Source organism: Doryrhamphus excisus, linkage group LG6 (genome assembly GCF_037039965.1).
Source record: "Doryrhamphus excisus strain RoL-2023G ecotype Guam linkage group LG6, RoL_Dexc_Guam_v1.1, whole genome shotgun sequence".
In the NCBI taxonomy this organism is placed as follows: Eukaryota; Metazoa; Chordata; class Actinopteri; order Syngnathiformes; family Syngnathidae; genus Doryrhamphus; species Doryrhamphus excisus.
This window is the reverse complement of record NC_136362.1, coordinates 23,620,810-23,632,877: the sequence shown is the minus strand read 5'-3', so window position 1 is coordinate 23,632,877 and position 12,068 is coordinate 23,620,810. Positions and strand designations below refer to the sequence as shown.

General features: G+C 38.5%; 1 protein-coding gene across 1 annotated transcript in view; it reads right to left on the bottom strand.

The window, feature by feature from the left end:
• Window positions 1-6,441, bottom strand: part of LOC131138406 (mitochondrial 10-formyltetrahydrofolate dehydrogenase-like) — a 31,414-nt gene extending 24,973 nt beyond the window's left edge. The window contains exons 1-3 of the mRNA XM_058087293.2: window positions 6,273-6,441; window positions 5,069-5,213; window positions 1,588-1,822 (exon numbers count right to left, since the gene is read on the bottom strand). Of these exons, the coding sequence (XP_057943276.2) occupies window positions 1,588-1,822; window positions 5,069-5,213; window positions 6,273-6,320 (428 nt within the window). The 5' untranslated portion in view covers window positions 6,321-6,441. The remainder of the gene's footprint in view (window positions 1-1,587; window positions 1,823-5,068; window positions 5,214-6,272) is intronic.
• Window positions 6,442-12,068: the final 5,627 nt, after the last annotated feature.

Sequence of the window (12,068 nt, the reverse complement as noted above, 5' to 3'; positions counted from 1 at the left end):
ATTCTTGATTTGTTTATTTATTTTTCATCTTATTTTGTATAGAAAAATAAAAATTAAGATATTTGAGAACAGTGGAATGTTTTATCAGACCTTTTATTGTAGAAAATTGGAACCAAAGCAAAGTTTATTAATTTTTCTGTTTTTAATAAATGCGGTTTGTTTTTGTTTTTTTGGAAAACCTGATGCGGCCCAGTCCAGTGGCCCCCAGGTAAATTGAGTTTGAGACCCCTGCCTTAAGGGGATCTGGATCTAGGTGAGCCGTTCAAAAATGGGGCTCATGTTTTGACGGGAACTGCACTTTTCTTATAATTTTGCCCATCATTCATGAACCTCACCCTTTTTTTTACATTATAAGACAAGAAAAGAAGTTAGTTTCAGCTAGCTTACAGTGCTGTCATTGGGATTTCAACTATAAAAATAAAAACATGCTTTCATATGCACGCTCTGATCATGCATAACACGTATGCTGATGATAACATGTATTAAATATTGTATTACACGCATGAGGCATGATTTCGATTTCGCACGAGGCATGATTCTAACCTAGCGTTAACTTTTCAAAACTACCACCCAGTACCAGCATTACTACGGAGTAGCTGAAGGCGTTGTGACATCACTCAAAAAGCCAATCGCCAAGCGATATATAATATCGCTGCAGCTCAGTTAATAAACAGGTCAGTTATGCTTTTTGGAAAAAAAAAGTTTTTTGTTAGGACTTAAGTGTCAAAATAGTTGTGTCCCAATGATGTGCATTCTTAGCTTGCTCATATTAACTTGTTTTCTCGTGTTGTAATGCAGAGAAAAGGGAAAGAAATGTTTGTAAATAAATTGTAAATGATGATTTAATTTAATTTAATTTAATTTAATTTAATTTAATTTAATTTAATTTAATTTAATTTAATTTAATTTAATTTAATTTAATTTAATTTAATTTAATTTAAACAAAAAAAACAAACTATATTAGCAGGAAGTGAACAAATGTAACAGTTAGTGATTGTAAAAGTACCAGATGGAGGGGTAGCATTGAATAAGCTTTGCTTCTTCCTACTCCTTTTGGACATGTGGAACTGGGAACTGATTATGGGATGCATTCAATTGGAATCTGATGCATGTTCAAATGAAATAAAACCATCACCATTACCATTACCATTACCATTACCATTACCATTACCATTACCATTACCATTACCATTACCATTACCATTACCATTACCATTACCATTACCAATATGATATGGATAACAGGCTACCATGTCTGCGGTGGCAAGGAATAAGCCTTGTAATAGCCTAAGTAATACTGAGATACTGTACTTTGAATCCAGAGCATTAAAGCATCCAAAGCATTAAAACTGGACCCAAACTCCAATAAGAGGATTGTGTGCCATGTCTGCCGCGCTCCCGTTATGTTCCCCACGACGGGAAAAGCCACCTTATGACATCGCTAATACATGGTCCGCATTGCAAGACTGGAAAAAACGTCTTTAAAAACCCGCTGCTAAGCCTGATACAGTAGCACGATGACAACGACCCGGCTCAGAAGACCTGAGTCTACACCCACGTTTACAAAACACAGGACCTGTTCCTCACCAGTTGATGGCTGAGGCTCCTCTGTGCCGCGGGAGGATGGAGGGGTGGTAGATGATGGAGCCGTGTTTGGGGTGATCGATGATGTTCATGGGGATGAACTGAGAGCAAAAGGGCATGACATTGATGTCGGCATCCACCGCCATGTAGGCCTCCACCACCTCCGGGATGGGCTTTCCTTTAACGCGCCACCTGGGGAACTTGAACACAGGTGTGCCATCCTTCTCGGCTGCCAAGGCTGAAAAAAGCAGAGGAAGGAACAGATTAGCCGTCCATTTATTATTCTCATTCTCATCATCTATTACAGATGCTGATGCGGGGCTAAAAGGTGATCTACACCCTAAAACAGGGATGACTTTGAGTGCTTACATGCATAATTGTGGTCGTTCGATGCTAAGTGGCTAATGCTAGCACAACACTGGACTGTCAGTAAAAACAATACCTGCACTGCTTCAGTCTCTAGTAGGCCATGGAATCTGTCATTTCTATATTTGACAACAGCAAACATGTAAACTAAACGCATTAGCCAAAAGCACCAACGTCAATCTATTGGGCGGGTCCACCCGCCTCTACCATGCCTATCGTTCCTCTATAAACATTTGAGGGCAAGGCAGTCTGATCACAGGTTAGTCAGTGTCACCGTGACATGACTGCCGCTCAACGTGAAAAAAACAATTGACACAAAAACTCCACTTGACTACAAATCATCACAGCAACAGTCCATGCCAGACTAGAAAAACAAGGCATAGTCCCCCATATTGTGATTGGCAACACCATTGCGATGGTGGACTCCTATAGAGCAGGTACACACAATAACCCACACAGAAAACTTTTGACATTTTCCAGAATCTGCGCTTATTCCGGCTGCATTTCCTTTGATTTGTGCTTCCTGACCAAACTTTTTTTTGATTTCATATTTTAATTTATTCCACTCACAGCCCACCTACGGGCCTGAGCTGAGATTCACCCAAAAATGTTGGTTTTGGTTCATAAAATATTAAAATATATTCTAAAATAAATATGCTAAAATATTATTAAAATATTACATCCCTCCCAATACGTTGCAGGATGCACCTTGCAATTCTTTTCTGGTTAAACCACACCCACTTCCGGTTTATGCCCCACCCACTCCGAATATGGATACGGATAGAGGTACAGATACAACCTTGTACTTGCTCATCCCTACTGGGAAGATTCCAGTCAGATAATGGATGCTTCATACTCAACAAGCAGCATCAAAAGTAGCAAACCGCTACTCTGGCGTTCTCTAAAATGGTGCATTCAGGTTCATCACTTCAACTCCTGTTGCATTCACAGACGCTTGTAAATAACAGCAAACACACCCACACATGCACATGCAGCCAAAAGTACAATACAAAAAAAGTATGATACAGTATTTACAAAAGCAACCATTTGTTGCTCATACAACAATACTTACAATACTACACTTTTGGACAGATACTGCTACGTGATACGCGATCGCGAACCTTTCCTCTTCAATGTGATATGAAATGAATATGCAGACTTTTATGCATTACCTTTATGAATTCCCACATCGTATCAGCAATTGGAACCACATATGTATGGAGGACCAAAACTGCCAAAATAATAAATAAATAAATAAATAAAAGTGGAAATAAAAACAAAAATGAAAAAAAAAATCAAAAAATTAAATACAAAAAAATAAATATAAATGGAAATAAAAACAAAAATACATTTTTTGTAAATTTTTGAATCTTGTTTTTTATTTTTGTATTTATTTTTGCTTTTATTTATTTATTTATTTATGTATATATTTTTTTATTTTTGTTTTTATTTCCATTTATATTTATTTTTTGTATTTAATTTTTTGATTTTTTTTTCTCATTTTTGTTTTTATTTTCACTTTTATTTATTTATTTATTTATTATTTTGGCAGTTTTGGTCCTCAGAAATGCAGAAGGAAAAACTATTCAAATGAGGGGGCGGTCCTAAGTGTGTCTTGGGTTGAACTGTTCGCCTATTGGTTGATCGACATGTCAGTGCGAAAATCGACTAGGTATGCCTGCAAACGGCCACAGCAAGAGGAAGTATACAGGGAGAAAAGTATACATTTACCGGGACAATAATGGCGGGGTCCACCAGGAAGTCGGTGTCCGAGCTTCTCAGGGACGCTGCCAATCGTTTGGATGATTTGGAACGTGGTAAGTATGAAACAGATGATGTGTTACGCTTTTACTTTCGCACTCACATGTCGATCAACCAATAGGCGAACAGTTCAACCCAAGACACATTTAGGACCGCCCCCTCATTTGAATAGTTTTTCCTTCTGCATTTCTGAGGACCAAAACTGCCAAAATAATAAATAAATAAATAAATATAAGTGACAATAAAAACAAAAATGAAAAAAAAAAAAAAAATTAAATACAAAAATATAAAAATTAATGGAAATAAAAACAAAAATAAAAAAATATATACATAAATAAATAAATAAATAAATAAAAACAAAAATAAATACAAAAATAAAAAACAAGATTCAAAAATTTAAAAAAAATTTAGTTTTGTTTTTATTTCCATTTATATTTATTTTTTTGTATTTAATTTTTTCTTTTTTTTTCTTTTTTGTTTTTATTTCCACTTTTATTTATTTATTATTTTGGCAGTTTTGGTCCTCCATACATATGAGGTGAAAGAAAACTGGTAAAAACACGGTGTAGTTTTGCATTCAAGGACTGTCAAACAAAGTGGGACATTTCCAACCGTATATTATTGTTTGGAATAAAAAAATAGCCGGTGCTTCCAAAATGTATATAAAATTTGATGTAGATATCATAGTTGCATATGGAACCGTTTACCACAAAGAGATTTAAATCCCTACTCACTAGAGATCAAATCTTCTTCTAATTCTTAATCTATCTGTGATTAAATGCAATCAATTATGAGTTACCATTAATCAGGGTGTAAATGTAGTAAATGTGTTAATCCATTGACAGCCCTAGTACCAATATAATACTAGGTATAGTACTATATTCATTCATTTTCTACCACTTTTCCTCAGGAGGGTCACCGGGGTGCTGGAGCCTATCCCAGCTGTCTTGGGGCAAGAGGCGGGGTACACCCTGGACTGGTGGCCAGCCAATCCCAGGGCACATATAGACAAACAACCATTCACACTCACATTCATACCTATGGACAATTTGGAGTGGCCAATTAACCTAGCATGTTTTTGGAATGTGGGAGGAAACCGGAGTACCCGGAGAAAACCCACGCATGCACGGGGAGAACATGCAAACTCCACACAGAGATGGCCGAGGGTGGAATTAAACCCTTGTCTCCTAGCTGTGAGGCCTGCGTGCTAACCACTCGACCACCGTGCAGCCTGTGAATAGTATATAGTATAGTATAGTATAGAATAGTGAATTGGTATAACAGTATAAGTACAGTCAAATAATAATTTGTGCAACAGGAGATGAATAATGCAAGTGATTTAAAAGTCAGTACTCACCAAGGGGGTCAGCCTTGCCATCCTTATCAGGTACCGTGAACACGCCCACCACCTTGTGACCCTTTTTCCTCAGGTTGCTGTACACCTCCTTACCAAACAGGCTCTGGCCAATTATAGCCAGTTTTAGCTTATTCTGCATATGATACTGTAATGACAGGGAACAGGACATTATTATGCTTTAATGTTTGACAATGTTACGTACTTATAGATGGGGGGGGGGCAATAGGGTTTTTTTTAACCTTCCTCTTGTGTTAGGGTCGGCACTGACCCGTTTTACATTTTAATGTAAAATTTATTATGAGAAAAATTAAAATTAAAACTAATTAAACTAATTAAAAATTACAATGAAAAACTAAAAACTATAATGATCCTCAAAATCTCTTGAGGTTCATTTTACCATTTTTGGGGTATAGTGACAAAAGTATTAAAAGCAACATTTTCATGGATGAGGAAGCCTAAGAAGGTAACCAAGACATGAGAAGCAAATTTGATGGTAACTTATTGTTTTTAGTGTATTTTATAGCTGATTTAATACATGAGAAATGATAGCAGAAAGCTAACACAAGAGGAAGGTTAATGGGCCCAGAATTCCTGGCTGCACCCCTGCTAGTCCCTCCAGCCAGCCTACTCTGGTTCTCCTTCCATTCCGAGAAGAAATCTGTTTGCGTTACACATGGCCACTTGTGTGCTTAGCCCCGCCCTTAGCCTTATCATTAAGCGCTGCCATTGGCTGAACGCACATGTGAGAACAGCCATTGGCTGAAACCTAACCACGCCCACCCCGTCCCATATCTGTCCCCTACATGTGTCAGGGAAAAACGGGTGTAGAGTTTCCCAAGCCGCTGGAAGTTGCTGCTGTCAAGTGCATTTTCACCGCCTTGACGACTATCAAGCATTGTTCATTGTTGGACATTTATGCTGTAGTGGCGGCAAAAAGCCATTATTTCATATATATAATAATTGCTCCAATCAATATCGTAATCCGTGTAAAGAAGAGATTGAAGCTGATGCAACACGGCTCGGTTTTGCACTATATGCAACATAATAAAAACAATTCCCATCGTATTCTTAAAGGATTGAATCATTCCCACTCCAATGGAAGCGTTGAGTGGTCGTGGTTTTGTCCCTTCGTGTTTTCAAACGCATAAACGTGGCATCGTTCATTTAATAATGCAGCAAAAATCATTGAAGACGTTTTACTCACAGAAGTGGAGGAAAATGTCCGGATGACGTGGCTCGCTGTCCACAACATGGTGACGTTTTGGTGTGCAACGGTAATGAGCGGAATATGACTGTGAAATTGTGCGAGCTTGTGTGTGAAATCCCAATCTTTGACGTGTCGGAGTCACACAACCTCCAGCCAGTCACAGGCAGCACGCAGCCGGGGCGGCCGGGTCGATCCGGGTGTCGACGACGTCGATATGACGGGTCGTGTCCGTGTCGACGATCATTTTCAGTTTTCGTCTTTTTTATTTTTACAAATATCTGTGTACGCTGTTGATATAGTTATATTTACCAACAAAACGTGGTTTTGTGAGCAAAAAAATAACATAATAACATAATAACAGATAACATTAACTAACATTAACTAATACTATTTGACAATAATATTACTAATTAATTATTGTTTTTAAATAACACTGCAATAGTCACTTCTTTTTTTCCGTCACATTGCACAGGCAACTCATAAGGGATGGCCACAGTTAGCATAGCAAACTACCTGGCTTAATAGTTAGCCTTGCTAATTGAATTATTCTACATTTAAAGGGATAGTTCAGATTTTTTGGCATGAACTTGTATGACACGCCCGTAAGCAGCGAAGCCCGTCAACAATGACTTAATTAGTAAGTAATGAGTTTGGCTTCTCCAAACAATACGCCAGGGGTCTCAAACACGTGGCCCGCGGGCCAAATGTGGCCCGCAGGACACTAGTTTGAGGCCCCCGCCTTGATATGAAAGTTTAATGTTAGTGCGGCCCACGCAAGTTTGATATGGATGCTGTATGGTATCATGTACCCAGAAAAAATTATTACATTAGATGTTCATGTTCATGAATGTTCGAATGTGTAGAATGTTCATGTTAAAGGTTAAATAACTGTTAATAGTTATCCTCCCTATCCGTGGGGAAGTGGTAAGTTTTTGGCTATTTAAGTTGAAAGGAAATAACTTGAAGGCTACCGTTTAGGTCGCTAGCTCTCTAGTTTGCGAGTTAGTATGTGTCTCAAGACCCTGCAGTTGCGCAATATGTTGTAAATAAAAAGAGTATAAATGTGACTATAGTCGTGTTTTGTCATGTCTACAGGGCTCTAATAATGCTTTGTTCATTTTAATCTGAAAAAAAACTATATGTGGTTTCTTAAGTTTTTATTATTTGCCGTTTTATTGTTATTATTATATTTATTTATTTATTACTGATTGATTGATTTTCTTTATTCTTGATTTGTTTATTTATTTTTCATCTTATTTTGTATAGAAAAATAAAAATTAAGATATGTGAGAACAGTGGAATGTTTTATCAGAGCTTTTATTGTAGAAAATTGGAACCAAAGCGAAGTTTTTTTTTTAATTTGTTTTTAATAAATGTGTTTTTTTTGGGGGTTTTTTTTTGGAAAACCTGATGCGGCCCAGTCTCACCCAGACCCGAGCTCCAGTGGCCCCCAAGTGAATTGAGTTTGAAACCCCTGCAATACGCGTTTAAAAGCATAATACATTTGCATCACAAAAAATGCCAACTAGAAGAAATCAGACTTCACAAATCACTCAGCGTTATTTTCTCTGCAGTCGTATCACTTTGCGCGATCCCTTTAAGAAAGGGAAAGGAGGACAAAGATGACAAAAAGTTACCACTTCCACATGGAATGAGAGGACAGCCTTTTTTTTCCACTGAGTAGCCCGTCTCCAGGTAGTGTGAAAGTTAATGTCATCTAACATTATATATTATTATTACTAATAATAGGCCATAGCCAACCACCAAACGGCCAACATTTATGAAATAATTACTCTTTAAAAACCAAAACATAGTGAAGAATTACTGTATTATTTTGTTGCGGTTGTCTTACGCTGCTTTACTCACTAATAATAATTGTTAATAAAAACAATCCTGAACTGGTTGTCCCGTGGACAGGTTTAGGAAGGGAATGTTCCAGTGGAGTTGGCACCAACCAAGGGAACACGCCGACTGAGACAAGCCATTCCGGAGGACCGCATCAACCCAAGACCAGCCATTCCTGGGTCCACAGTCCAGGAAGGAGCCAGACCGAGCAGAAGGACATCCATCCATCCAGGAGGCTGGCAGTGAGGAAGGGGTGAGATGGGCGCCCTCCTCCGACATGTGACGTGCCAAGTCACCATCTCATCTCCACGAAAGAAGCCCCTCATCGCAAAGGGTCCCTCCAGATGACATCGTGCTGACCATCGAAGAAAGGGACTGAAGATCCCCTTGAACGTCATATGTGAATTCTCTTGGGAAAATGGTAACGGTGCCAAGGGGCCAAAACTGGACCAAGAGACATTGTTTGTTGTTTTGGGGGTTTGGTACCCCCAAAAGGGGGAAATATATTGTAAAATGACTACTACAACTCCAGTTGAACTTAAGAGGGCTACGTGACTTGGGGGGGCCAATGTGACCTGATTGTCACACAAGATGTTTTCGAATGTGTTTGGAGTCCAAGATGTTCAGGTCCAGTCAGTAGGCAGGACCAGATAAGGACTGAATTCCAGAAATCCACGTCATTGCTCTTGTTCATGAGGTCTATATATAAGTGCTGTATTAAATATATAAAATATACACGGGGACCGGTTTAATTAGTTTTATTTGCCAACAATTTATTATGATTTGACTCACAAAATCATTGAATAAGCTCGACAAACATTGAAGTCAAAGGATCGACTCTGCATTTACGTGATATTAGATCGATACCAAAATGTGCAGTATCGCCCATCCCCAGCACGCACCACAAAGGAGTACGTAATGTTTAGTTGGCAGTGTGCGTGCGCGCTCTTGCGCTTGTTTCCTCCGCCTCCTCCTTCAGGCACGCGCACGTCTACCCCCGGTACGGTAGCCTTAGGTCGATAGTCATATATTACACGTATTACGGTAGGGGGTTCCTTGTGCAGCTTCTTGTGCTGAGTTCAAGAACCTAAGGACCGTAGCGGTCCCCGGTCGGGAGAAAGCCGTCTTTTTTGGTCTTTTTTAAGCTCTGATGCCGACAGCAGTGCTCAGTGTTTGCACCGCATTCCGGTCTTTGGAAGGGCTTTGTAAAGCGATGAGAACAATCGGAGCGGCTGGTTCTGATATTTGTACCATCTTGAAACGTGCAGTTCCAAATGGCATCGTTAGCGGTGCTATTTAATTGGATTCTCATTTGTCAATTTATACAAAATGTCTTAATCGATAGTATGATACTATGATAATGTATGTTTTTCACTTGACAAATGATCATGACTTTTTAATCACTATTTTGTAGTACCAAATGTTTAAAATACTTGTACAAATGACATCGAATATTGCAGTATTTGTTTTGGTTGGCACAAACAGTGTTTATTGTGCCATCTAGCGGTTTCACGGCGAAAGGCTCATCACGTTTTCATTCACTAGCGTCAACATTTGATGGATTTGACATTTTTACACAAGCTGGCCGCTTCAGTTTTTAGAATGGGACACATTAGTTTGTACTGCTGAAAACAAGGGGGCAACTTTGGCTCTACCATTGGGGGTATTTACTTTTACACTGTGATACTTTTACTGTGATATACTTGGCATTGTTGCAGGTGTGTACTTCACTATTTGTGCTGCAATGACACATCTAGCCAGACTGGCAGCTTCCACTCAGTTGATTTTGTGTTTGTGTCAAAAATCTTAAGTTTATGTTGAAATGGTGACAGCCTGATTAAAAATGAATCAATTAAAAGTGACATCAAATCATAATTAATTGAAGGACATTTTTTGAAGGCTGTGGTGTTATTTGATCAGTAAAATACCTTCACTACTGACAAGATATTTGATGTGGAAAACAGCGACCTTACGGTCACTCAACTGAGAAATGTAGTCAAACTAGTAACGCCGCTAGCCAACTCTGTTGAGAAGAACATCAGAACACCCCCGACACGCTTTGGCTTCACCTTACAGGACACCGGCAATCCGACGACTAGCTTGCCAACTCATCACCTAACTTAACAATACCGGTATTTACCTCTTTTTGGTCAGGATTTATTCTTTTTTTTATTAGGTTTATGATCGACAAGAATGAAAAATTGTCCGTCTTTCATGTTTCCACAGTTCTGGTGTCTCTATCCATGCCAAACATACAGCAAATAGTGAACATTAGGGCGATAAAGCCATTAAATATGATACTGTTTTGCTTGCAAATGATCTAAGAGATGAGCAGAGACGAGCAGAGGCTAGAGATGCACCATGAAAGTAGAGTATAGGGGTGTTATTTCATGTCTACAGGGCTCTAATAATGTTAAAAACCTTATTTCGGAAGTCATAAAAAGTTTTTCTATGCTCTGAAAATATTGTTTATCATAGAAATGCATCGCGGTCGGATCTGGATCCAGCAAAGTAGGCAACCCCAAGCCAACGGGGCCTCAAAGCTGCATGTTCAGCCTCGTCTATGGTAATGGTTTCATTTTATTGGAACATGGAATACATCACATAATTCAATTGACAGTTCTACATGTCCAAAATGAGGGCCCTGTCCATACAGAAACATTTCTGGGATTTTTGGGTGGGACTAGTTGAAATAAAATTGCACCCACACAGTGCCCGATTCATAAGTAGTTGCATCCAGATGGTTTTAGTGCGGATTTTAGGCCCAATGTGTTATACACGGTATTAAAATAAATGACTATACAGTCATATACGCAAGATTGTACTAAAAAAAATTCTCATTGGTGGTAATTGACAGAACCGTCACACCAATCGTTTGCCATTCAATCGTGTCGAGTGTGAAACTGTGAGAGAGATCCACTCTGGCACGAGTTTGACCAGAAGCCGGAATGGAATGAACGAAGTCACCTGACATAGTTGAGAACCTGTTCTTCAGCATCAGCACCTGTCACACCCTGACACTGAAACATGCCACTCGGGGTGAATGGAACATTTAACATATCTAACATAACACGCATACAGTTCATGAGGTAAACGTGACATAATCATAATGCGCCATGTTGTGGAGAAGACTGAGTTGAGGAGAACCAAAACATGAATGCTGACAAGCTAGGTCGTACAGGAAATAGTTCATATATCAGGTGCCATCTGTAGCTTGTACAAAAAGGCCATCCAAACATCAACACACTTGACTCACAATCTAACCCACCTACTGCACCATCTAATCAGACCAAAGGTCCTGCCACAAGGCATGCTGGGCATGCTTTTTGCTTGACTGAAAAATATGGTGAGAGGTTGTCGATGAAGTAAGCAAGGTCTTCATATCCATTTTATTGTTCATACATAGCCAATATATTTATTGTCACCGGACGACCCAGCATACCTTGCGGGCACTTGTGAATAATAGATGAACTTGTTGTATTTACTACTTAGTCATGAAGTTCATTAAGAGAACACCAAGGGTTTGCAATGCTATCAAAAAAGACACATATAAATAATATATTGGATATATACCACAATACAATGTAATACATATTTAGTTATTTCACATTTTTTGTTAAGTACATAAATTCACTTATTTCTTCATTTAGAGCAGGGGTCTCAAACTCAATTTACTTGGGGGCCACTGGAGCTTGGGTCTGGGTGAGACTGGGCCGCATCAGGTTTTCCCAAAAAAAACACATTTATTAAAAACAAAATTTTTTTTAAAAACTTCGCTTTGCTTTTACAATAAAAGCTCTGATAAAACATTTCACTGTTCTCAAATATCTTACTTTTTGTTTTTCTACACAAAATAAGATGAAAAATAAACAAATCAAGAATAAAGAAAATCAATCAATCAGTAATAAATAAATATAATAATTATAATAAAACGGCAAATAATACAAA